The sequence below is a fragment of the Sorghum bicolor genome, chromosome 3, assembly GCF_000003195.3.
Source record: "Sorghum bicolor cultivar BTx623 chromosome 3, Sorghum_bicolor_NCBIv3, whole genome shotgun sequence".
Classification (NCBI taxonomy): Eukaryota; Viridiplantae; Streptophyta; class Magnoliopsida; order Poales; family Poaceae; genus Sorghum; species Sorghum bicolor.
The window spans coordinates 54,204,319-54,232,150 of record NC_012872.2 but is presented as its reverse complement, the minus strand read 5'-3'; the positions used below and the strand labels follow the sequence as shown (position 1 = coordinate 54,232,150).

The 27,832-nt window shown below is 43.0% G+C and overlaps 3 protein-coding genes and 1 pseudogene across 3 annotated transcripts; 3 read left to right on the top strand and 1 right to left on the bottom strand.

Moving 5' to 3' along the window:
• Positions 110–652, top strand: LOC8082498 (GDP-mannose 4,6 dehydratase 2). The gene has a single exon (XM_002458063.2). It carries the CDS (start codon positions 110–112, stop codon positions 650–652), a length of 543 nt encoding a protein of 180 aa, XP_002458108.2.
• Positions 2,586–4,508, top strand: LOC8082497 (stress-response A/B barrel domain-containing protein HS1). The gene is made up of 2 exons (XM_002458062.2): positions 2,586–2,973; positions 4,087–4,508. The coding sequence occupies exons 1-2, from the start codon at positions 2,837–2,839 to the stop codon at positions 4,271–4,273; spliced, it is 324 nt and encodes a 107-aa protein (XP_002458107.1). The 5' UTR covers positions 2,586–2,836; the 3' UTR covers positions 4,274–4,508.
• LOC8082205 lies at positions 6,340–11,408 on the top strand (annotated as a pseudogene).
• On the bottom strand, positions 11,695–12,759 carry LOC8082204 (chlorophyll a-b binding protein of LHCII type 1). The gene has a single exon (XM_002455857.2). It carries the CDS (start codon positions 12,690–12,692, stop codon positions 11,895–11,897), a length of 798 nt encoding a protein of 265 aa, XP_002455902.1. The 5' UTR covers positions 12,693–12,759; the 3' UTR covers positions 11,695–11,894.

The following is a 27,832-nucleotide window of genomic DNA, read 5'->3' as shown; positions in this document are numbered from 1 at the left end:
GCGGCCCGATAGCAAGGGTCATATAAATACTCCATCCCCCTATGAGAGCAGATCTGACCGCCAACCCTCTACCCCAAATTTGCAATCCCCTTCCTCCCTCGCTTCCCAAATGGCTCATTCCAACAGCGCGGCCGCCACTGCCCTTGCGCCGGCGCGGAAGGTGGCGCTGATCACGAGCATCACGGGGCTGCTCCTGTCCAAGAGGTACGAGGTGCTGGACCACATCCGCCGCTCCTCTAACTTCAACACGCAGCGGCTGGACCACATCTACCACGACCTCCACGCGGTGTCGTCGTCGCCGCGGCCCCCGATGCGGCTCCACTACGCCGACTTCTCCGACTCCTCGTCCCTCCGCGGCGCTCGACGCCATTGGCCCCGACGAGGTCTACAACCTCGCCGCGCAGTTGCACGTCGCCATCTCCTTCGAGGTCCCCGACTACACCGCCGACGTCACCGCCACGAGGGCGCTCCACCTGCTCGAGGCCGTCCGCCTCTCGTGCAAGCCCATCCGCTACTACCATGCGAATCCTCGGAGATGTTCAGCTCCACGCCGCCGCCGCAGAGCGAGGACACACCCTTCCACCCGCGCTCCCCCTACGCCGCTGCCAAGGTCGTCGTGCACTGGTACACCGTCAACTACCGGCAGCGCTAGGGTTTCCTGGATGGGCTCGTCGGGCCTCTGGATGGGCTCGGCGGGCCTGTCCAGGTTTTTTTTGTTTTCCGCAGCGGGCACAGGCGCCCGCCACGGTGAGGCCACGATTAACCGTGACCTTCCATTCGTGGCGGACGCCAATGTCCGCTGCGGTAAACGTAAAGTGCCCGTCACGGTTAATAGTTGTGTAGTAGTGAAAGTCCACCATAGACGTCTCGCTATCGACGAGCACGTTTCATACCACTGAAAGAATAACCCCATTAATCCTAAAATAAATTTAGAAAACGTTGTTCAATATATTAAGGTATAAAAAAGGACATTGTTCAATAGAACGTTCATTAGATTTTAGCAACTTCACAATTTCCAATCAACCACAAATAAAAGTCGGCGGCCAAAAAGACATCCATTATTCATTGCTCGGAGTATCCAACAAGGGCGCGGCAAAGTTGCGCCTGTCTTTCTAGTACCTACAGAAGGCTTTTACAACAGCTAACCATTAGCAGTTGGAGATATCTCTAATATAATTGAAATCTTCTCTAGGCAAATTCCACCTGCAAGATCAACGACTCACAGCACATGTCTTACAGATTTAACGACCCAGATTAGAAGTATGATCACGACCTTACACACCCTCAGCCTCACGTCAAATCAAACCTCCGTCAGCTCCCTCGCTTCACTCCGACCCTTTCTCCCGGCTTCCCTCGTAATGAGTCCGAGACAAAAAGAAAAAAAACCGATCGTCACCTCCGCACCAGGTGCTCCCCTCCATCCTCCCCCACCGCCGCCGCCCCAGTCCCTGCAGCACAATCAACCAGGTAACAATCTTTCTTCAAGTATGCTGAATAAATATATTGTCTCGCATTCTCTTCACTATTATTGTATCCTTTTGATAGTTGGATGTGTTCCCAGTTTCAAATGAGTATTGACTGCTGGGTGGTCGAGGTGGACAGGAGTGCAAGGTGCAACTTAAGCTAAGCACGGGACATGCAAAATAGAGACCACAAAAAGTCGGCACATGCAAAATAAACTGCATATCAGTTTCATAAAAAGAGAATTTTAGAGGTTACAATATATATTTTGAGTCATATATTTGGTTTATTGTAATTAGTAGAGTTGTATTATAATTGTTGAAGATATTGTGCGTCATGTATCCTTTGTCTTTGAAGAAATTTAATTCAATTTTTAGTAAAAAGGAATCCCAGATTATATGTTTGTTGGCATTGTGCGTTTGGCGTGTTGAGTTGTAATGGTTAAGTCAAATGCAGAGAAATAATATTTTAGTTTTAATTTGTATGGTTGAATGACACCGTAGCGTTAGCACATGCATTATACTAGTCTCTGTATAGTTTTACTCTGACTGCTTTTCTAGTGTTGCCGGCTGTGTTAGACCTCGGTGCTACTCTATATACATATAAAACTCCTATCTTCTACTTAATGAGGTCTTGTTTAGGCCTTGTTTAGTTTCCAACAAGTTTTGAAAATTTTTTCAGATTTTTCGTCACATCGAATCTTGCGGCACATGCATAGAGCATTAATATATAGATAAAAAATAACTAATTGTACAGTGTACCTATAATTTGCGAGACAAAAGCCTAATTAGTCCATGATTAGAAAATATTTATCGAAGACAAACAAAAGTGGTACAATGTCTATTTTGTAAAATTTTTAGAACTAAACAAGGCCTAGTTCGTGACAACTTTTGGCTTTCGCTATGTAGCACTTTTGTTTGTATTTGATAATTATTGTCCAATCATAGACTAACTAGGTTCAAAAGATTCATCTCGCATACTATAGGTAAACTGTGCAATTAGTTTTGTTTTTATCTATATTTAATACTTCATGTATGTATCAAAAATTTGATGTGACAAAAAATCTTAATAAATTTCGGAACTAATACATTAAAAAAAGGCTTTTCAGTCTCTTGTTCCAGGTCAACTCACGGTGATTCTGGGAATCTGAGATCGAAGCATCCACCTCGTGATCCGTCGTGTTTGTTTACGCCTGGCCTGATCCAGGCGAGAGTGCGTGCCGACGAGCCACGATCCGCCCAACCTCACCTCGCGCAACTCTCACAGTCTCACCCGTACAAAGCGGTCCGTCGCCCAGAAGCGAACCAAGAAGCAGAGCGAAGTACTACTGCTGGTACCCACACCCACCGCAGCCTCACCTACCACTACCAAGAAGATGGCCAGCGGCGGCGTGGTGAAGCACATCCTGCTGGCACGCTTCAAGGAGGACGTGACGCAGGAGCGCCTGGACGAGCTCATCCGCGGATACGCCGCGCTCGTCGCCGCCGTCCCCTCCATGAAGGCCTTCCACTGGTAACTAACACCCTCCACTGCTAGTCCTTGATACGACTCAATTCCATGCCGGCTGCTGGTGCGTTCTGTGCGGCTCACCCACCCGGACCCTGGCGCACCCCAGGTGCTCGACGAATTAGGTGCCTGGTTTAGTTCAGTTTTGTTTGAGACTCTCCCCCGTGCGCCGTCACTGATTGTGAATTCTTGATTGTTGGCCCTGTGATTTTGCTTTTGCTCTGATCCAGTGCCGTTTTCTCGCAAGTAATATAGTCAACACTGTACTAGGTACAAACTCAGTCTATTTCTTTTGTGTTGCTTCTGTGCTGAGAGTCCTAGGCAAGTCAGGGCACCGAAAGAATCCTGGTACATAAACTTTTTTTAAAAAAAAAAGAATCCTAGTACAAGACAAATGACCAAAGCATTCTCAGTGCTGTTATAACTTTGCTTCCAAACCTTAGGAAAACTGTGCATTGTAATTTTCTTAGATGGAGTAATTTGGTTCCACCTTCCATGACGTTTTACTGTTGATATTGTCAACACACATAGTGTCCCCTTGTATCACAAATTCACAATCTAAGGCATACAATTCTTGCTCCAAAATATGAGGCATACACACAAATAGTTCATAATCTGTTCACCTTGATCGTTTTCCAGCCCACTTGATTAAATTAAATAAGCATGCTAACTGTTCTCTCTCAAGACATTATTCCATCATTCCAATTATGAGCATTTCACTTTGCAGTTCTTGCAAACATGGATTATGCTGTCTAGTTGGTGATATCTGGTGTCAGATGCTCCAGACTTTCAGCGTCTTCTTGTTTGTGATAAAATGTGTACATGGGACTCAAATGATTTATATATTATCAAACAAATACAATGAACAGATCATCAACATTCTTTGGTAACTTTATAGAATCACTTCTACCTGGTCCTTTTACAAAACTGTATGTTCTCGAGTGTACCAATTTTTCAAATCTTAGCAATCACCGGAATGTCCATTTGTCACATCCTAGCAATTTTGAGCACATCAATGCGAATGCGATCGTGTGTCTTAGTAGTTCTCTCATTTCTTTGATGCAAGGTTACTGCGTTGTTTCAAACTATCAGATTCCTCATGTGCTCTTTAATCTGCAGGGGAACTGATGTGAGCATAGAAAACATGCATCAAGGGTTCACGCATGTCTTTGAATCGACATTTGAAAGCACGGAAGGAATCAAGGAGTACATTGAGCACCCTAAACATGTTGAATTCGCAAATGTGTTCTTGCCTGTGTTGGACAAGGTCATCGTAATCGACTATAAGCCAACTTCGGTCAACTAGTGGTGGACCCTGAACCAGCAGGCGGAGCTTTTTTGCAGTTCTCATTATCTATATATCTATAATAATCCTCTGTACTGTTCGTGGGAGGATTCCATTTGACTCTACACTTTCTGCTGAATAAATAAACTTGTTAGCTTTGTTCCTTGTTAAGAATGAACTTTGAGTTTTCTGTAACTGCACTTGTTGTAACTTGGCATGTTTCTTATTGATATCAGAATTACGTTCCTAAAGACAACTTGGCACTTGTCCTGTGTCCGACCTGATTGAAGTGAGGTCAATCCTTGCATGCACGGAACTGAGCGATCATGACGATGTCAGGAAGGGAACCTTCTGTCTTCCCCTGGGGAAGTTCAACTCAGGAGGTCTTTACAGGCTGCTCAAGTTCAGGGACGGTAACTCACTGCCAGGTGCCAGCTGCGACCTTCATTTGGAGCAGTCATGTGCCAAAGAGGCTTCAGTTCTTCATGTAGCTGCTGCTGCTCTCGCAGGGACGCATACGCATTCAGGCCTTGTTTAGTTAAGGAGGTATAAAGTTTTTGGACTGTAACACTTTTGTTTTTATTTGACAGTATTGTCCAACTATGGACTAACTATACTCAAAAGATTTGTTTCACAAATTACAGATAAAATGTGTAATTAGTTTTTTTATCTATATTTAATGTTCCATGCATGTGTCACAAGATTCGATATGATGAGAAATCTTAAAAAGTTTTTAGGTTTTTGAGTGACTAAACAAGGCCTCATTGCCGGGTGAACCTAATGAAGAAGAAGCTAGATTGTCGATAGCCAGACGTGTGAGCTCCGTGGGCTGCATGGACCACATTTTTGCAGGCTGTGCTTTTGCCAAGGAGTTTTGGGCTAAGATCGGCATAGCCCTGCCCCCAGACGCAACAACCTTCTCTCACAACATTTGAACACCTGCTTCTATTCCACTTACTCAGTTCAGCACCTTCATTTCCCCTGTGCTGCTGGCAGATTTGGAAGCGGCGAAACGGAGCAGTCTTCAGAAATGAGACAGCAAACCTTCGTCAGACCCTCATGGCCTGTATTTCTAATGCCGCTTTGTGGAAGCTGAGATTTCCAGTTCGACGGAGGCCAATTGTAGAAGTAGGGTGTGGTGTTTTTTCGGCAGCCATGTAATAAGAAAGCTAGAAAATCGATCAGGCTGCTAAGCTGTAAACAAAACTGCTTTAGGAAGTATATGATCAATACAAATTCAGGTGGGGACCTCTGAATTATTGAAGGGTAGAAAAATATAAAATGTGATTTTTACTTAAATAGGAGAGTAAATTTTAGAAAGACGTACTTTTAAAGATACTTTAAATGAATTTTAGAGACGACATTTGTTTTGAGGCCCTCTCTTACATAGACACAGCCTCTAAATATGTCTAGAGTCTCTTAAAATCTTCTTTTTACGAACAAATAGGCGGTGTGTTTAGATCGAAGTAAATACTTTGATACGAGAATTCTATACATGACGTATTTTATTTTGCAAAATTCAAACTTCAGAAGACCTACTTTATTGAAGGAATTCCATTGGCTATAATGATATTTTTAATGACAATTTACAAATAGCTAACTAGACGAGGTATAAAAATAATAAAAAAAGTAACACTTGTATTGACTATCAAGAACAGAGATCAAATAGCTAACGACTCCTAAATAACTAGCAACTTGTAAATAGCTAATGTAACACGACCTTCTAGAAATACCTTTCTCATATAACTCTCCACTATAATGTTTATTTATTTTATTTATTTATATGTTTCATCTAGTTAGCTACTCCCTCCATCCATGAAATAATCAATTTCTAGAGTTGTCCTAAGTCAAATTTCTTAAACTTTGACTAAATTTTTAGAAAAAATACTAAGATTTATGGTATCAAATTAGTATCATTATATTCATCATAGAATATATTTTCATATGGTGTGTATTTTATGTCATAGATGTTGTTACTTTTTTCTATATAGTTAATCAAATTTTAAAAAATTTGACTGGCATGAATTTTAGAAATTGATTCTTTCGTAGGAGGGAGTATTTGAAAAGACGCCCTAAATCATCGCGTATTCCATAGGCTGGAAGCCTGGAACCACCGAACAAGGTCAAGTGGAGCCACGCCCACGCAGAAAGGCCAGTGTCACGTGCCGGTGCCGCTTCGTCTCCCTCCGACCGCTTCTGCCATAACGCACCGCCGTGTCCATGTAGTAGTAGTAGTAGCAGCACTGCAACCTCCTCGACGCCGACGCGTGACGAGACGACGACGACACTGCCCCCATCCCCCTCACCGTGTCGCGCCGCGCGATCGACAGTTCGACACCGGACCTTAGAAGCGTCCCATGGCGTACGCAGGCGGCTGCCGCCATTTAAAGAGCCGCATGCGCTTGTTTGTGCCCATCCACTCACTACTCATTGCACGTGATTCGCGAACGCGACGCACGCCGAGTCGCCGACACCCCCGGCCGTTTTCCTCCGGGATTCTGGGAGGAGGACGCGACCGACGTGTACGGGATGGACGGCAAGCATGGGTGGTACAGCGGCAGTAGGTGGCGGCCGCCGGCGGCGATCAACGACGTGCAGCAACTCAAGAACAGCTTTGGAGCCTGCACGGCGCCGTGGTCCGACCTGTGGACCGGCGGCCTCGTCTGCGCCTTCGAGTTCGTTCGCCGTCGCGGCCACGGCTTCGCCAGCCCTCCCATCGACCTTTCCCGGAGCAACTCCTCCCAATCCAAGGACCTTCCGATCATCACAGATTCCGGTACAGATACTTGTCTCCTCTTCGTGATCGTGTCGTCGCATATATAACAAGTTTCTTGCTCGGTAGTAATTTTTTTTTTTTGGTAATCGTCAGGTTCTTCCACCGACGGCGACGAGCCGAGGATGAGGCCAGCGTGCAGGCACGGGAGGCCGCTGCCGGCCGAGAGCTACTGGTGTCCCATCGGGTGGACGAGGATCACGGAGCTGGCGGCGATGGTCGACGGGGACGACGAGAGGCAGGGGATCGGCCTCACGGACGCCGGCCATCATCACTGCTGTGGCGACAGAGACGACGACGACATCACGGTCGCCGACGTCGCCGTGCCGTACTGGCAGCGGCCGGCGGGTCCGACCTGGTGGTGCCACGTCGCAGCGGGGCACCCGGCCGTGGACGCGTGGCTGGCTACCAGCGCGCGGTGGCTGCACCCGGCAATCTGCGTGGCGCTCAGGGATGAGACCATGCTCATCAGTGACAAGATGAAGCATCTGCTCTATGAGGTTCCTGTTAGAGTTTCGGGAGGCCTGCTTTTCGGGTCGGCGATCCGACTCGTGACGAAGACGACATTCCTATTGTCATCCGTGCTTGGCAGGCTCAAAATTTCCTGATAACAGCTCTCCATGTGAAAGGCTCAGCACCAAACGTCAACGTTATAGGAGTTACAGAGGTCCAGGTAATGGAACTAATGACCATCAATCAACAGTTACTCTGAAGAGATCAGCTTTGTGTTCCTGACCAATTTTCCTCAGTCAGTACATTTTTCACCTTTTAAACCCAGTGCATGAAACTATTACTCAATCCATTCCAAAATTGTAAGTCGTTTAACTTTTTTTAATATCAAGTTTGACCACTAGTCTTATTCAAAGTTTTGTACAAAATATTACTTTTTTGTTGTGTATTAGTTTATTAATAAAAATTCTTCAAGAATGACTTAAATTTGACTATATTTGCACAAATTTTTTGAATAAGACGAGTAGTCAAACTTGGGGTAGAAAAGTCAAACGACTTACAATTTGGGATGGAGAGAGTAGTACTTTCTATAGCATAGGGCATTGTACCAAGAAACCATTCTTCTCGGTACAAGATTTTCTACAATATATGACATAAGTAGTGATAGAAACCATATTCGCTCTTCAATGGGCTACGAGTAAGTCCATTCATAACCATGAAAACTCAATTTTCTTAGTTAGATCTGGTTTCTTGGATTTTTCCTCTCTCTTCATTAAATTACTTGCCACATCAACAAATTAGCGGTGTAATTAATATCTATGAAAATTACCATAGTTTCTACATTGTGATTTTTAACCCGCTAATGGCCAGCCACCAACTGTCGGGACTGGTCCCTAGTATTTCCCAAAATCATATATAAAAAATCTAGTTTGACCTCTAAAAATTCATAATTCATTTATTTTCAATCAGGAAAATATCAAACTAGTACCGATTATTTTTCTAGAAATGTTATCTACATGTTAATGATCTGCATATAGTTATTTGGAAGTAGTTTATTTTCTGTTCTATTGTTCTATTTCTTGTAGCCGTGCTCATTATTTGTTTATAAAACAAATAAGATCCAAATAACTGTAAGTAGGGCACCGACAAATATATAATATTTTAATAACGAAACAGGAACTAATTTCATATATTTTTTATTTAAAATAAATTAGTCATGAAGTTTTAGAAATCAAAATAGATTTTTATTGTTTTAGAAAATATAAAATTCACCCTTGGAAGTCTGACAAAACCCACCAGAGGACCAAATTTGTCCAATTTTGACATTCGAAGGATGTCCGTTGTCCATTTTCATATTTCAGAGTTAGAAATTGGATTACGTGCAATTTTGAGGTTGAAAATTGTAGTACTGTCAAATATGTCTTCTATTTTTTCAGGAGCTTCTTTCTACCTGTGGAAGCACAGTTCCCAAGAGTATTCATGAAGTTATAGCACATTTGGCTTCCCGGCTTGCTCGATGGGATGACAGGTGGATCTGATGGTGCTATTCAATATGCTAATATGCATAAAACTCTAATTTTGTACCATCGGTACTTAAACTTTGTGATTGAAGCATTTTATTTTTACATATGTAGACTATGGCGCAAATACGTATTTGGTGCAGCTGATGAAATTGAACTTAAATTTGTAAACAGGTAAGTTACACTCCCATGTTCAACTTCTCTGAATTGGTTTTTCTCTGTAACTAGAATTCTATATGGGCATTCTCAGGCGAAATGAAGATGACCTGAACCTGCTATGTATAATCTTCAACCAAGACATTAGAAGGTTGGCCACCCAGGTATGTATGTTTTTATTCAAAAGGAAGATTTACTGTAATTTTATTACAAGGATAAAAAAATGCTGGCCCAGTTTTTATGAGTGAAAAATGTGCCCCAAAACAACTAAACTAGTGGGGGCGGGTGCGCCCACACCATCCTCGCAACTTCAGTGCAACGGTCGACAAACTAACTTGCTCAACTCCACAATTCGCTCAAAAAACAACTTGGTTGAACCAACACAACTAACAACTTGACTAACAGATCGACTGAGCAAATCGGCCCATGTTTTTTAGTGAGGAAAACCCAAGAAAACCCCTACAGGAGTACTAGCACAACTCTGTAACCACAGCATCTAACTCTGCAATGTACTTAATTACTAGGTTATCAGAGTGAAATGGTCACTACATGCTAGAGAGGAGATAATATTTGAACTCCTAAAGTATCTAGGGGGAAGCACCACACAATCCTTGCTTGAGGATGTAAAGAAAGATGCAAGGAAAATGATCGAAGAACAAGAGGCTGTCCGGGGTCGGCTGTTCACCATTCAGGATGTGATGCAGAGCACTGTCCGTGCTTGGTTGCAGGTAAACACATGCTACATTGCTACAATTTCTGGTGCTGGTGGAAAGGGATTCTGAACCCAAGAATTTCTATGTGCCTAGTACATCCTACTGATACTGGATAACTGAAATACCGATTATGTAAAAGGAACTCTGTCGTTTTGGTATTTTCAGGACAAAAGCCTTCGCATTACACACAACCTGACAATATTCGGCGGGTGCGGCCTCATTCTGTCCATCATCACAGGACTGTTTGGTATCAATGTCGACGGGATACCTGGAGCCAAGAACACTCAGTATGCTTTTGCATTGTTCTCTGGTCTTCTGTTCTTAGTAGGTCTCCTGTTGATCATCGCCGGGAATATCTATTTTGGGCTGCAAAATCCGATCAGCGATCAACAGGTTCAGGTGAGAAAATTGGAGCTCCAGCAGCTAGTCTCAATGTTCCAGCACGACGCTGAGACACATGCCAAGGTTAGGGAAGGGGTCTTAATAAGGAATGACTTGCCTCCGAGAGCCGCTGATCTCATATATGACAAAGGTGATTACTATTTCAATGATTCACCAATGGAAGTTAGAATTCATTGTTCGTGAAAAGGTTTTTACTATGGGTATACTGAACAAATTGCCTAGTTGCCAAAGTGCTATACTATATATAAGCACAGAATAAAAAAAAGTGTAATACTACTATGTTCAGAACGAACTATTCCTTTTTTTTTCTGAATGTTTGACTGCATCCAGCTATGTAATATGACCTGGAAGTTGATGTTAGAAAGTTTGGCATTTAATTTATCAGTTAAGAAACTGGGAAGGTACTTCTCATTTGAAGCTAAAAACGAGCCGGTGTGCCTCCACGGTTACCACCTGGTTTCTCTTTGCACCATGTAGTAGCAAAATCAAAATATAAGTTTAGCAAAGCAAATCCATCACATCAAGACTCATCAATTCCTACCACACGAGTGGCATTGCTGATCCCCCTTGATCCATGCAGACAAAGAGCGAACGGATGTAGCAGCCTGGTCATACCATGCCCACCTCTGAAGAAACTCCAGGGCGTCATTCAGATCACAGCCTTCTTCAGGGGTCTGTATTTTCAACTAAAACTCTTCAGGGGTCTGTAACGTTGGAATGGCAGTAACGTTTTCAGTATCCCGTAGCTATCATTTTCATCGTCAGGTGCCGTTCACATGGGCAGAGAGGTGACTGCAGTTGTAAGTTTCTCTTGTCATTCACGTGACTGTTGAGATCGATGTAATTGTAAGAACTCCCCAAGTGCCACAAGTTGCAACAAGTCAGGTAGTGTGATTGTTAGGCTTCTATAGTGGCCATATCTGCCGGAGTGGATATGTAGTCCCTTCACTTCTACTGGCAGAGACAATTTCAGTCTGACTCGTTCAGTGCCAGAAATAAATTTAGTTTTGGTCTTTTGGTGCGTGGGTTTTGAGTTTTATGTAGTGGCCATATCTTTTCCACAGGTCTCCACGTGAATTTACCTCCAATTGTCGTTGTCAGCATCAGCTACGCTTGCAACCTATTTTTTGCTGAAAGTTGCAGTTGGTGCTTAACTTTTGAGATCTGTAGTTCTTCTGGTCCTTGGGACCAAGATATGCACATCTTAACTTTGATGGCACATCTTAAAAAATCGTTAAAAGGCTTTTCTATGTATATAAGGCGAAATAGTTGATTAAGCTGCCAGTGTGCCATGGTCAAATACTGTATTGTTATCAGGTTGCCGCCACTGTAAAACCAGAGCATGGAAGGGATAAGTCTGCTACCTGTTGTTTGATTTAGGACGTGCTCACTGAACTTTGCTGCAACTTCATCAAAACTCCCACTTGATCGAACGATTGTCTGAACAATCATGTACAGTATGCATAAATAAAGACATATACAATTTACAGCATATTTTATTGATCAGGTCAGAACATGCATACAAATACACTACTGGTACAATCTCTGACCCAAGCTCCCTTCACAAATACTGGTACACCCTGCAGTACATACGGATACGTATGTCTACGGTACAAGCATGCCCTCGCTCACTTGCCGGGGACGAAGTTGGTGGCGTACGCCCAGGCGTTGTTGTTGACAGGGTCGGCGAGGTGGTCGGCGAGGTTCTCAAGGGGACCCTTGCCGGTGACGATAGCCTGCACGAAGAAGCCGAACATGGAGAACATGGCGAGGCGGCCGTTCTTGATCTCCTTCACCTTCAGCTCCGCGAACGCCTCCGGGTCGTCGGCGAGCCCAAGCGGGTCGAAGCTGCCGCCAGGGTACAGAGGATCGACCACCTCTCCGAGCGGGCCACCGGCGACGCGGTACCCCTCGACGGCGCCCATGAGCACCACCTGGCACGCCCAGATGGCCAGGATGCTCTGCGCGTGGATCAAGCTCGGGTTGCCGAGGTAGTCCAGCCCGCCCTCGCTGAAGATCTGGGAGCCCGCCTTGAACCACACGGCCTCGCCGAACTTGACGCCGTTGCGGGCGAGCAGCTCCGGGAACACGCACCCGAGCGCGCCGAGCATGGCCCAGCGGCAGTGGATCACCTCCAGCTCGCGGTTCTTGGCGAAGGTCTCGGGGTCCGCAGACAGCCCGGCAGTGTCCCAGCCGTAGTCGCCGGGGAACTCGCCGGTCAGGTAGCTTGGGGGCTCGCCGGAGAACGGACCCAGGTACAGGACGCGGTCGGCCCCGTACCAGGGGCTGCCGGACGCCGCTGGCTTGGGCTTGGCAGCAGTCTTGCGCATGGTGATGCGGCCCTCGCCGAAGACGTCCCTGGTGCTGGTGGTCGCCGGCTTGCCGACGAGCGCGCGGGAGGTGAGAGCCATGGTGGCGCCGGCCATGTCGATCAGATGATAGCTTGCTCTGTGTTGTGTATGCGTGTGATCGGCTGTGTTTGAACAGAACACAGAAGCTGCTTTTATACAGTTGGGGTTGGATAACAGGCCATCTTTTGATGGGCTGGGATTGGCCGGTTGGTCCAGCCCGGATGGCTTTGGCATCTGATGTGGCACCTGGTGGTGGCCCCCATGGCCTATCACACAAGAATCTTGAGAAGTGCCACGTAGGAAAGGTTCAGCCCAACGAGTAACTGCCACTTGGCATTGCAAAGAGTGGATGAGATAGGCTTAGTAGTTGCTGTCACGTGCTTCCTGCTGATACCACTATCCAAAAATCAATGAATGATACGATCTATTTAGTTATAAACTTTAGTGTCTATCACATCGAATATATATATATATATATATATATATATATATATATATATATATATATAAAGTACTAAATATCTTTCTAGTATATAATTATAAAAATTTTAGTCCACCAGGTATATTTCTTTCTACCTATCCAGTCCGTATAGGTTTCAGTCCACAATATTTTTCCTTCAACTCCGATCTCTACTCGGATTATGGTTTTCAAAGTCGATCCTGTTCAGTTTGGAAATTATCTCTATCTATCTACACCTCCGAACTGTGCTCCGAACAGTAAATAAAACAAATTAGAAAAAGGACCACGCTTAGCCTGCCTATAACTTTGCACGACCAACAGGTAACATGCCAAGATTTATCATGGGCAATTGGGCATGCAGTAGCTATAAAAATGAAAAGGCCAAAAATCAAAGAGCAGACCATAATTTAAAAACTGTGCGTAAAGAAGAAAATGTCTTTTATTATAAAATATAAACTTTAATTAAAATCATTTCTTTTGAATAACTAATATATAAAATTCAGAAAAGCAAATAAAAATTACACAAACTATGCTGATAGTAACAAACGCACAACGAGTATGTCATGGCGGTCGAAGCCAAGAGGATGCACGCAATGCTAGCCATGCGTGTCCGCCTCCTACCACTCACGTTTGATGGCGATATCAACAGTAGCCAAATCAAGCAATGTCAGCTTCCGTGCCTGTGCAAATGACCATTGTGTATGGGCACGTGACTATCAAGTTATTATTTTTCCCGTTAGAATACATGGTCATGATTCTATCTTTAATAATTTTCCCGTCATTAGTTTGGATTCCTCATTGATTAATTGTGTGTTATTGGTCTCGACTTGAACAAAAGTTGCATGATGAAGGAGCAATTGATTACTTAAGTAGAAAAAAAATATATCGAGTCAAAATCAGAGAGTCAAGAATACGTAGAGAGAGAAGAACGTGACTTATAATGGGTAACATTACTGTAAGATTAAATAGGGGTCTTAAATCTTCCATGTAAAATCATAGATGATGGAAGACTCATATAGCATGATATTTAGATCGAATGGTTATTATAGAAGAAGAGTAAGATCATGCATAACGGGCTCATATAGCACGGCATACAAATCGAATGGTTATTATAGAGGGAGAACCCCTAAAAACTCGCTTTTTTATAGTGTGATGATATATTTTTAGCATAATGTTCAGTGCAATAAAAATATAATGATGTAAATGAAAAATTGTTGTTTCAAGATAAAATAAGACAGATATTAAACTATGGATGATTTATACTTTTTCACCCATTGCAACACACGGACACTTTTTCTAGTAGATTATTTACGAAACTAAAAACACAACTAGAGAATAATTTATGAGACAAATCTTTTGAGCCTAATTAGTGTATGATTGGACACTAATTGTCAAATTAAATAAAAATTCTATATTACCTGTTAAACTTTAACACCCCCAACCAAACATCTCCTATATCTCCTATTATAAAGATAAACCCCACTAGCCTAATCCTCTAGAACCTCATTGAACCAAGTCATCATCCAGTTCTCCTGCTCCCGCAAGCAAGTACTCACTCATGAATGATTTCAGTAGTGGATACTTCCTCTCTTTCTCTTTGAAATCTGACTAGTAATAATCAAACTATATATAGATAACTCGATAGACAATAATGAGAACATATTTACATTCCTCCTTCGTACCAATGCATGGGGAACCCTTCTAATTCTAATATATGGCTAAACCAAGATCTTTTGAAAGCTCCCATGTAGCTAGGGGTGTGTTTGGGACCATGGTTGCTAACCACACGGTGCGGTATGTGTATAGTGGCCATCACTGCGACACGAAAAACATCGAGCCTAGCTAATTTTTGCGGTGCTGGTGTCGTATGCGGTGAAAAGAATCGCTTGTGTCGTAGAGTGTTTGGTGTGATTCTTCGCTTCTTCTAACCAAGAGGAAATTAAATTTGGTTTGTTACTCCTTCGAGCCGGAGCACCGCATAGCATTATATTGCTACAAGTGTGCCCGGACTTTGGCGTCACTCTATCACTCTATCTTCACGTTCTTCTAATACCTCTAGGACATCATCTTCTAAAGACGTAATAAACTACAAGAAAATTGTCTCTAAATATGTTTTATTTCTAGGTTAGATACGCTTTGTTTCATCAATAGTGAAGTATACTTAAGCGTGTTCAAAATTCTCCACACAGATCATGTCAGTAATCGTAGATACGTTTTATCAATCGTGTCTACTAGACAGAAGACATAATGCCATATGTGTCTACAAGACATGAGACGCTTTCTGAAGACGTTAAATTGTGTATCCACATCTTGTAGAGAAATTTTAAATTTGGTGTCTCGTTGAATTTTGTGTCAAGCAAAGTTGATACGCTTTTTTGTTTTTGGTTTTCATTATTGCTAATATATATAGTTTGTGAAACTATTTTTCAATTCATGCACAACTTTTTTTGTTGGACACCATAATAAAGAGAAGATGAAAGACCACATGAAATGCATTCATGTAACATCAGTGAAAACAGAGTCAGCAACTAAAGTATTCATTCCATATACAACACTTATATACTACATATCCCTCGAATCTTACACATTAGTTTCTAATACATTTAAAAGGCTTTCACTTCCATTCTCAATCCTTGCTTCTTCAACCAACATATTTCTTGACATCCTTGTATGATCTTGCAGATTAAATAAATAAATGCATTCAACACAAGTGATAAAAATACAACACATAAATTCTTGTGATGAATTTAGAAAAAAAAGGTCTCATGTGGAGGTAGAAGTAAAGGTTTTTCCTCAATGATTGTGACAACACAAAGGATGTAGATTCTCTAGCATCTTGATGCAATAATACAATGCTTATATTAGTTATTAACTACTATGATCTAGAATTAGATATTAATTGTACTTATTTTTAAAAAAACTTTTTATTAATTTATATGACCTAGGAGCTATATAAAATACTATAATCTTCCAAATAGATCTTAAAAGCAAGCACTATCCATTCTAACTTCAATAGTTTTCAAATTAATATTCTTTCCAAATGTTATATTTGAGTTTTTTATTGAACATTTTAGCCATAAAAATGTATTTGTGAAATCCAGAAAAAATCATCTAAGATCATGTCTTGGAAAGAATTTTTTTTTATCCTGTAATTTTTAGCATACATGCTCATTCAAAACCCAAAAGTTCTTTAATAAAGCAGGTCATCATCTAAATTCATGACGCACTTCATTAAGTGACTTTGAATTTCACTTGAGAATGTATGCTTAGAAATTACACAACTGAAAATTTAAATTTCCAAATCATGATTTTAGATGATCTTTTTCAATTTTTTGGAATACATTTTAGGGCTAAACAACTCAATCGAAAACTCAAATATAGTATTTTGGATGAATCCTAATTTCAAAATACAAAACAAATGGGTTGTTTTTGTTTTTAACATTTATGTGGATGATTATAATATTTTTTATGGCTCCTAGACCATTTGTTTTAATTTTATTTATTTTAAAAGAACCTAAAAATATGCATACTTACTCACTACCGTCAAACTAAACGATGGGAATGTATGTTTGCAAAATTTTATTTGATATTTACTTATGCAAAAAAACAGATTTAAAAGATGTAAAAAAATCATGGACCATTGTGCTCTCAACATGAACATTGCATGGCCATTCAATAAAGTAATTGAAAGGATCAAGATGCCCAAGAGGGGGGGGGGTGAATTGGGCTTCTCTAAAAATTTAAGCAACCTATAAGCTCCAATTCAACCCCTTGTGCCTAGTGTGACTAGAGAGCTACCAGATAAAAGTTTTGCAACCTAGTTCCAATCCTATTCTAGCATGGCAATTCTAAGAATGTAAAAACACAAAGTAAATGCTAGAAAGTAAAGGAGTAGTGGAAGAAATTGCTCGGCGATGTTTTGCCGAGGTATCGGAGAGTCGCCACTCTCCACTAGTCCTCGTTGGAGCACCCGCGCAAGGGTCTTGCTCCCCCTTGGTCCGCGCAAGGACCAAGTGCTCTCTACGGGCTGATTCTTCGACACTCCGTCGCGGTGAATTGCCCAAAACCGCTCACAAGCTTGACACGAGCTACCCACAAGAACTTCGGGCGGTCTTCGTGCCTCCAATCACCACCGAACCGTCTAGGTGATGGCGATCACCAAGAGTAACAAGCAAAGAACTCTCATTTGACCCAAACAAGGCACTAGAGAGTGGTGGATGCACACTTGACTCTTGGAATTCAACTAGAGAAGGATTCTCACAAGAAATCACTCAAATCTCAATCCTCTCTAGGCTCGTGCTGCTCTCTTGCTCCACAACAAGTTCTTCAGCTGTTCAAATGGGCAAGAGACCTTTTATGGACGAGGTGGAGGAGTATAAATACACCCCACAAAGTCCAAAGGTCAGCCAACCATTTTCCACTGAAAACGGGGTCACCGGACGCTGTTGATGTTGCACCGGACGCTCTGCACCGAGCGTCCGGTGACACCCAACGGCTAACTGTACCTGCGTCTGACAGGTCACCGGACGCTACTTCTCAGCGTCCGGTGGCACCGTCTGGTGCTCCGGGGATTTTTACAAACTCCCTGAGTTTAAGACCGGACGCTACCCGGTGCGTCCGGTGCTAGCGTCGGTGCTCGGGGCAGGTTTGCAACCTCCCTGGGTATGGGACCGGACGCTGCCCGGTGAGTCCGGTGCCAGCGTCCGGTGCCTAACCCTAAGCACCAAAGCCCTCTAACGGCTAAGGACCTCACCGGACGCACTCACAGAGCGTCCGGTGCAGCCTCCGGTGCCTACTTAGGCACCCTAACTTCGTCGAAACGCGATCGTTCCAAAACGAAGTTGGTTCCTCTCGATCTAAGGACTATCTTTGAGCTGCCTAGTGCTAGGTTTACCAAGTGTGCACCACACCAAACCTAAAGCCTTGCCTAAGTTAAGCTACTAGATCAAAGCCCCTCTTAATAGTATGGTCAAAGGAAAACAAAGTCCTAAACTACTCTAAGTGCCCTTCTTCACCATATGGCACTTAGACCTAGTCTAGTCTTGACGATGTCCATCCATCCTTTGAAAACCATAGCGATTTCCACTATTAAGTAGGCATCTACGTCCCTGTTCATCGAGTACCTATTACCATGACCTCACTAATGACTTTGCCTCTGCAAAACACACGTTAGTCATAGTAATTAACATTGTCATTAATCACCGAAATCTTTAGGGGCCTAGATGCTCTTTCAATCTCCCCTTTTTGGTGATTGATGACAATAACCTCGAGTATGAAAGGAAATGAGGTTTTGAAATGACTTGGTTTCTATAAGCATGATACAATAAGAGCAAAGGGATTAGGCATGCTTATATCAACCAAGTCTAACATCCTGCATCCAAATATGTGAGATGTATACAACAGGATATAATCACAAAAGGCTCATAGTAAATCAGAGTAAAACGCGGAAGCAAAGTAATATGAGCCAAACACATGACATAAAGATATCACAAATAAGCATAAGTCATGTCTCACAACCAAAGTGTATCTCGCAAGCATAAGAGTATCTCACACAAATGCAATGCATAAACGTAAACATGATGCATGGTGGAGTAGCACACACAAGTATATCAAAATAACAAAGCCCTCTCTAGCTCTAGCTCTCTAGCTCCCCCTAACTCTCATACTCTCAACTCTCTCCCCCTTTGGCATCAAGCGCCAAAAACCTAAGAAGACGGAGGTGGAGGCGGAGCAGTGGAGTCCCTTGGCACGGCCTAAAAACATGCTGCATCGTCTAATCCATCGGCCGTCGAGTCGGAGGACATAGAGTGACCCTCAGAAGCTGCACGAGCTGGCGAAGCGCTCTGGGTCGGCTCTGCGGGCTCTGTAGCTAACACGGGCTGTGCTGGCTGCTCAAGTCCTGCTAACGAAGCTGGCATGGACTCGGTCGCTGTAGCTGACGTCTTTGGCACGGTAGAGGAAGGTGCAAGCTGCTCAGACGAAGCTACTGATGACGACAGGCGCTCGGTGGTGGTAACTGGGACCGTAAAAGCTGCAGGAGCCTACAAGGGTGGAGGCGTAGGGTCACCAGTCAGAGCACTGTACAAAAAACTGATGTGCTGGCCTGCCGACGAGTCCAACACGAGCTGTGATGCTGTCGCTGACTGAGGTGTAAAACCAGAGCGTAGAGGCGTGAACTAAGGTGCCTGCTCATAGCCAGACGAGATAGCACCCTAAGAGACCTGGTGCTGTGGCGTCGAGAAAGGCTGACTCTGAGCAGGAAGCTGAAGCGGCTGCTGAGATTGACTCTGGGGAGCTAGGGTAGGAGGCCTGACTGACGAAGTGCCTGGGAGCTGAACTTGTGGAAGCTGGATCCCTGAGGCAGCCATAAGAGCGGCCATCATCACTGTCTGCTGAGCCTGAAATGCAAGTTGCTGCTCCTGGAAGGTCAAAAGCTGTCTCTGGAGCTCGTCCTGCCTAGCCTGCATAGCTACATTGATGGCAGCCTGGTCCGTGTCTCTCCTCGCCTGCTCCTCAGCAGCCCGCCGCTGATCGGCTCTCATCCCCTCTAAAATAGCAAGTAGAGCAGGGTCTGAAGCACTCGAGGAGCCTCCTACCTTGTGGTCGTGCGGCCTAGGAGGAAGGTCTGGTACTAGGAGACGATAATCATCGTCTGAGCTGTCTGAAGCGAAATCAAACTCCTCCTCGGCCTCCGCATCTGCAAACGCCCCAATAACGATATCCTGCTCCTCTTCAGTCTCTGGAACTGCTCTCAAACTGCGAGTACCCCTAGGAGAGGGTGGTGGGACCTGGCCACGCGGTGCACGAGGAGGTGGTGGAGCTATGAGGTCGTGATGCACTCTCAGCATCTGCCTGGGGTGATAGTGGGGGAACACGGTGTCTGAGTCTGACAGCTCTCTCTGCAGGTGAGCTGGAAGTGGTACTGGCCTAGCACGAAGGATGATCATGGTGATCTAGTGTGCGTACGGCAACTGACGCCGACCCCTAAAGCTCTTTGAAATGGTATCCTCGATCTCTGAGACTATCAGATCCCACAAGTCAAAAGGTGTCTTCGAGATGAGGTGGGCTACCAACCACTGCTGGATCCTGGTGAAGCCGTCTCTGTAGCCTGTCCTAGGAAAGAGTGTCTTCCTCAACACAAAGTCAAGGATCCTCTCTAGGCGAGTCAAGTCTCCCACTGTCCTGCTAGAGCCCTCTCCAAAAGGCTGACGGAAACAGGGAGCCACAAAGTCAACCGGTGGTAGAGCACCACCGTGAGGACGTCGAGGGGGCTCGAAGTTCCTGAAGCATAGCTAGTGAATCCTGGTGGAGTAAGCTCTCAATCCAAGAACCTCTCTGGCACTCTGAGCTGTCACCCTATAGTCAGTGCCCGATGTTGACGGTCCTTAAGTATCAAATTTAATTATCAAATAAACAAAGAAAAGGATCCAAATGAAATCAACATCCAGACTTAGGGTTTTATCTAACAGAATTCCACGAGTTTTGGTGTTTGTCTATTTCTGCAGGGGGGTATCAGGAAATACGGAAGAAAAGCCCACACGTCGGGATTACATAGAGATATCAACATGCCGCGCAATTATCTTACATCTAGAAGACTCTAGAAGCCACGGGAAGGAAGCAGAGGCCGAACGGAGCCAGGCCCTGGGCGCCTGCTTTGTTGATCTGGGCGCCCGCCCCCTCCTGGAGTCCAAACAGGACTCTCTTTTGGGATCAATCTCCACTGACCTAAAGGATCAAGGATAACCGTTCAATCAATGTCGGTTTGATCCAACGGCCCATATTCACTTAAAGGGACTATAAAACCATACCCCCCTGGCCCCTGGAGGAGAGAGCCTCTCAACCCTAATTCATTATTCCTCAAGGGAGAAGAAGCCTCTGATCAAGCCTAGAGCCACCACATCAATTAGACATCTAGATTAGCATAGCTACATAGGATTAGAACTAGAAGGAGTCAATCTTTGATTGGTTTCCGGATCTGTCAAGAGGATTCTTGGTAATTCTCTAATTGTTCTTCTAATTGTTCTTCAATATTATGGATATGACTTTGTTCTACTTCAATATATTGCTTATGACTTTGCTCTACTTGTTTATATTCAAGATTATATTGTTCTTAGTTTATCATAGTTATATACTTGGCTTAGTTAGATTGGATCTATATACATGTTTAGGATCGTATAGCGTTTATCCATCGGATCCATGGGTAAATGATAGATATTGTGTAGGCATGGTGCTTATACCGTATTTATCTGTGATTGTACCCAATATGCCAGATCGTGGGGTAGTTCGTGATAGTGACAGCTTCATTGATTCTTATATAGTCCCCCTCTCGTGTATTGGGCTGGCAGAGCAACATTATTACAGGGGAGTGATTACGATGTTTCTCATATTCCTTGCTAATATCACTATGCATGGGCGTAGTCTTGTCTCACAATGATTGCTAAGTATGCTTGCACTAACTATGATAATGCTAGACTATATAGTTGAGAATAACTTAGGAAATATTCTTGTAGTTCGTTCTAATACCATGCTAATGACTTTCTAGAATATCTAATTGAGGTGCTTATCATATTTATATGTGGCTAAGTTATGCTTATCAGATTAATTATCTTTATCACTATTCATTACTTCATATATCTTTTATGTGACACTTATCCCTGTATGAAAGAGTTAGATAAATGTTCTCAATTATACTTGCAATGATAGATACTCAATCTTATATTCCATTCTATAATCAATATTGATGGTTGCTAATCCCTTCCCAGTGGTAAAAATATAAATAACGATACCTGGAATACTTCCCGGTTAAAATGCTACATCGGTATTAATCTGTGCGCTTGCAGATCCCATTTGTTATTTATTTAGAAGAGCAATTGCATATTTCAATACCGCGTCTCTTATATCATGCTGGGGATGACAACTTGGCTTAAGTGGTGTGAGGGATAGGTTTGGCATTTTTGGCACCGTTATCAGAATTAGAAAACTAAGTCTACTTTTGGTAATGATGTTAAGAATACCCAACACCCGCCAGTGCGTAGTGGATATAGCTATGATCAGGGGAAACCCACACTGAGGCATAGAACTCTCTGACCCACTCCTCAGAGTCCTCACAGTAAGTACTAGGTAGGGCAAGTAACTCTAGGAGACCGTGCAGATATGTGAAGTACTGCCTGATGTCTGCACCAACCACGTTCCCGAGTATCTCAAGGTCGAGCATCTTGTGCTCTCTGAACTGAGCCTGTGAGCGAACAAGAGCCTCATACATGTTGTTGATATTTGGTAATGCCATCAGGAAATGATCCGCAAGCGCACGGGTATCGGTGAGCACTTCACCTGGGAGGTTATCCAGAGTATCGTATTTATAATTTTACCACTGGGAGAAAGCGTGCATCTGACTAACCAAATCTATTGCTACTACCCTTTAGGCTACAAAGAATGTGACTCGATGTGAGCGATGTATAGAGAAGACTGCAACCGTAGTCACGTTCTAACCTTGGTAAGGATGATCTACTGTTCTATTGCGGAGGCTCATGGAATCTAGACACCACAGATTACGTTCGACCCGCACCTATAAACCCTACCCATCCTGCTAACGAGATGTGGGCTGCAAAGATAACTCAGAAATGTCACGTTCCTCGCTACTACCACGGTCCAGCTAGTCAGGGGATATCTATGAGTACCCTAGCCCAAACACCATGTTTACGCTAGCAATGATTACTCTAAACTCAACCGGAAGAGATTAAAGTAAACTCATAAACCAAAGAACAATAAAACAAGAACTTACTAGAATTTAGAAGTCGAATTACTGAAGAATCCTAGGAGCAAGCCTCGGGTTAGGAGAACTTGATCCCGCAGGTACAACCTCAGAGTAGACACCGACAGGCCGGGCTTCCTCCGATCTACACCTCCACTCTATCTCTCTCAATCTAGTAGATCTAGTCTACTCACACATTGGATGCTAAGCCCTAAGTCTATTTAGAGAAAAGGTTATCCTTCGAGGGCACCTCTCAACTCTATGATGAACTTGTTCTCCTCCAGGGGCCAGGGGGTCTGCTTATATAGTCCTCTCAAGTGAATCTGGGCTGTCGGATCAAACCAACATTGATTGAACGGTTATCCTTGATCCTTTAGGTCGGTGGAGCGTAATCCACGAGACGGGTTCTGATTGGACTCTGCACCAGGGCGGGCGCCCTAGGGGGGAGGGCGGGCGCCCTGCCCCCGGGCCCGATCACCTTCCCGTTCGTTCCCGTGGCTTCTGGAGTCTTCTAGATGATAGAAAATTGTGCGGCACGTTAATATCTCTATGTAAACCCGACGTGTGGGCCTTTCCTCCATATATCCTGATAACCTCCTGCAGAAATAGACAAACACCAAAACTCGTGGAATTCTGTCAGTTAAAACCCTAAGTCTGGGTGTTGGTTGCATTTGGATCCTTTTCTTTATTTATTTGATGATTATATTTGGTACTTAAGGACCGTCAACAAGTCCCCCAAGCTTACCTCTTGCTCGTCCCTGAGCAAGGATGAACTCAAGAGTTTCTGCAGTGGTTTCATGCCTTAAAAGTACACATGCATTCAAGCAAGATCTTATCTCTAAGTTAGAATAAACTGTTAAGACTTAAAACTTACTCATTTCACCTTTCACCATGGGGCTTGCAACCGTCACTTGTGTCTTGAGCAGTTAAAAGATAGAACGGTCAAGTTAAGCGCCATGTCTCTTATTATTGATCAGCTATAGCTCTGGAGTTTTTGCAGATTTTTACATAAAACTCAGAGATTCCTTGTATGACTCTCACAAATCTCTCTTTTGTGGTATTTCTAGATAAGGCAGTAATGGTATATGCCTTCTCTCAAAGTATGTGGTATTTTTGGTATGAGGCATAGTGATATTGCCTTCTCTCTCACCCTACTCTAATAAGGTTTTGATATCTGGAGCTCATAGGTGGGAGACAGATAATACATACTTACAAGACATTTATTGCATAGTCAAACCATGGATCCAGAGAAACAAGTCAATAAGTCAAATCAAGATGTGCATGTGTGACGAGTGAATGGTGTATGGTGATGATGGTGATAACAATGGTGAAAGTCTAATTCTACTTTTGCTTTTTAAAGGGATACATACCTTTCTTGTTCTTTGAAGCTTTTTGAGGAGAATGAGATGCTCTATTTTTTCTTTTCTTTTTTTTCTTTTCTCTCAGGTGGGTATCTTGTACCCCTAATTCTACTGTCTGACACTTGACCATATTTACCTCACGTCTCACTTTTTCTTTTCTTCGAGGTTCCGGGAACTTGCCCCTTTTTATTTTCTCGTATCCTTCATTTTTCTCTTTTTTTTGAGCACTCATCTCCTGAAATAATATAGCAAGTGGTAGTAACCAAGATAACTCGAGCATTTATTTCACAGGGAAAAATAGAAATAGGAGAATGTTTTTGGCTATTCTCTCCCAGATTAGGAGTAGAATAATTTTAGGTGAATCTGGAGATGGAATTGAGTGGATGTACGTGGATGCGTACTTCCGGAGTAGAAGTAGCATGTGTGAGTAAACGTGCAAGTGAATCTTGATTTTAACCACATGACAAGCTCCTAAGGGTCTACACAGCTTGACCACACTCAATGCTCATAAGCAGTAAAAAGTAAATGTGTAGCTCAAAGTCTAATAAGCATGTATGTATGGCTGTGGTAGGAATTTAAACTCTCATGATACAGGAACTCATCATGTGTTATTTTAAAGATTTTTCAAAGATAAAATTCTTCAGAATTCTAGCATCTCTAAGAACAGATAAACAGCAGCTCAACCTTCCCATATCATATCCGTTAACAACTTAGACTTTAGATCAAGTACTCTTCCCACAAGTTCAGATTTAGAGCAGATTTAAATTATAACAGTTATGCCTAAACTTGAGAGAAAGCTCAAACTTGAAAACTAGGTACATGGCAGAGCAACTATTTATCATATCCATGTAAGAGTTTATCATTAGGGTTCATAGCAAACTTTATTTATTTATTTATTTAGCAAACTAAGCAAAGATATATATATATAAGCACAAAATTTTTATTTGGGTTTTCATGATTATGCATCTTTTTATTATTTGAGTAAAGTATAAACGCGAGTAGAAACACTTAGCTGGATAAATGGGGATGCTCTCCCCCAAACTGGATTTTGACGTAATTTCTTCTGATGTAGCTAGCAGGTGACGGAGGTGTATTTGAATGTCGGCAACACCCTGACAGCGATTAGAATGTCCTCCGCCGGCTAGTCTTCTTTGATCCTTGAATTATGTGGAGCTCAAATAGACAACAAAGCTTTGTGGAACTGGTTAAGTGTTAGCATAAATATCTAGCCATTATCATATTGAGCTTCCTCCTAATAAATTTTATTTAGCAGGATGCACTTTTTATTGTAAGATGAAAACATATTTATTTTAGGCCACCAGAGTCAATATACCTATGGGTTTTTAAACCATAAGTCTACTCACATGGGGCTTACTATTTTTACCATTTTTATTTTATTTTCAAGATAGCATGAACCTGATTAACTAAGCAAACTATCGAAAGCAAAAGGATAACTACCAAGTTTACCTCTTGGCAAGGCGTTCGACGTTTTTAAGTCCTCCGAACGGGACTCTCCATTTTCTCAGTTGTCCTGGGATTCGCTGGATGGCGTAGTCGGTGGTTCCGGCGGCGCCTCTTCTTCGTGTATAACTATCTTCTCTTTCTGATTCGTTGCTACGGTCTCCTCAGGATAGTTCTGTTCAAGCTGTATGTCTTCAGACCTTACCACTTCTCCTTTGTAGTCTGCCCATCCGTCCTTGATGATTTGCCTCCTCTGGTTGCGGTTGTGTCGTCTTCTTCTTCTCCTGACCTGCTTAGAGTCTTCAACTATATAGTTAGGGTCAGTAAAATAGCGGCGTACCTTCTTAGAGGGAAAGTGCATGTGGATTTCTCCGGTTCTAATGTAGATGATTGCTTTAACGGTGCTGAGGAACGGTCTCTCAAGGATGATGGGTAGATCATACTTGTCTGTTCCCATGTCAATAACCTTCAACCTTTCGGAATGTCTGATCTGCCATCTCGAGCTGGGTCATCCTTTTTGGTCAGAAACGGTGACTTAAGTCGACGATCTTGACCTCCTTGAACTGCAGTGACCATCTTAGCTGACTCGGTCCACATTTGCTTGTTCCTGTTCCTCCTGTTGGTCCTTTTCCTTGGTTCATGTCGGGATTGCTCTGAGATTTGTGTAGTCTTGTTCTTGAAGAAAAACGTCTTTCCTCCCCTTGATGTAGAGACTAATCTTGGCAGTACTGGGGTGTACAAGGTACCAACTCGGACGCAAAGGTTCTTCAATATTCCCTTTGGGAAACTTTAGTGTCCGATCTGCAACCCTGGGCATAATGTTGACGCTGGAGCCAAAGTCGCAGAGTGCTTCTGGGAAGTCCACCATGTCGATGGAGATCGGGATGACGGGGCGTCCTGGATCGCCTCTCTGATTAGTTAGGCCTCTGTTGATTCCAATCTTGATTTTGTTGAGGACGGTTGTAGTAGTTGTTGTTTGTTGTTGATGTAGTTTACGTCCTCCAGCATCTCAGGGCAGTGATTGCCTGAGTGTCCAGTATCTCCAGTGTGTTTGTGCTTGTAGATCTAGGGTCTTCACTTGGTGGAGTCTGGGAGTTGTAAAACTCCTTCATATTATGCTCGAAGTGTTCCTACTCACAGAGACAAGGAAGAGATCAAGTGCATGGGCTCTGTTGGTGAAAAACACCAACAGAACCAAAAGTGTATTTGTTCTTCTCTAACCTTAAACATAGTGAGCAAGACAAAGTTGATGGATAATAAGATCATGAGTGTAGCATTTAAAACATTTGTCAGATCAGATTGCTTGACCTAATGGAAAAATAAATCTATCTATATTTATGTTTTGCTTATATCTTCCAAAGATTGAATGTGCAACATTTTAGCTTATATGATTAGGAGTGTGGGATCACGAAGGTAGTACTATAAACAAAGATTAAAGGACTAAACATGTTGAATTAATTGGGTTGGTTAATTTGGAGTTACAAATCATAAATGTTTGTCTCTTTATGTGAACTCCAGAACCAAGGAGAAGCTTATAAAAGCGATAGTCAAGTACCTTAAGATGTTACCTTAATTGAAGAGTGATGGTACCATCTCACTTTGTGGAAGCTTCCCATTCGTAATGGGTGTGTATCTTGTTTATGTACTTTGTCTCCTTCCATGGATCATCACTCTATGATGAATGAGCTATGTCCTTCCTTGTGCAAATCGTTAAACTTTATGTGTCTCCTTTGTCTCCAATGTGAGTTTGTATCTCAGGACTTCCCAGGTTGATATTGAAAGTTTTCCTGCAGGGGTTAGTCCGACAAAATATACCAATGCCTACTCAAGCAGTTTTTAGTTCAGTAACCAAACTAGACTCCATGTCTAATCAGATTAAGGAAGGCTATTTAACCTAACCACCACGCTTAATTTAAATGCCAATGGAAGTATGTCCAGTACTTCCAAACCAACACTTACTAGGATAAACATAGGTAGCATGATGGCATTTATAGAGATCTACTCAAGTGGAGATAAAGTAGTGTGACTCGTATTTAACAAATCAAGCATGTCTCAAAGGTAGGGATAACTAACAAAGCAACATGGAAAATTATGTTTTCATGTGAAGTACTTCCCCAAGCTTGAATTTTGCAAAATTCAAGATTGGATGAATTTTAATTCAATGTTGCATGATGATTGGTTG

Bases quoted from the DNA above. Each gene is read 5' to 3' on its own strand.
- LOC8082498 (XM_002458063.2), top strand. From the start codon at position 110: ATGGCTCATTCCAACAGCGCGGCCGCCACTGCCCTTGCGCCGGCGCGG.
- LOC8082497 (XM_002458062.2), top strand. From the start codon at position 2,837: ATGGCCAGCGGCGGCGTGGTGAAGCACATCCTGCTGGCACGCTTCAAG. The intron at 2,974-4,086 runs GTAACTAACACC...TTTAATCTGCAG, and splicing joins TCCATGAAGGCCTTCCACTG to GGGAACTGATGTGAGCATAG.
- LOC8082204 (XM_002455857.2), bottom strand. From the start codon at position 12,692: ATGGCCGGCGCCACCATGGCTCTCACCTCCCGCGCGCTCGTCGGCAAG.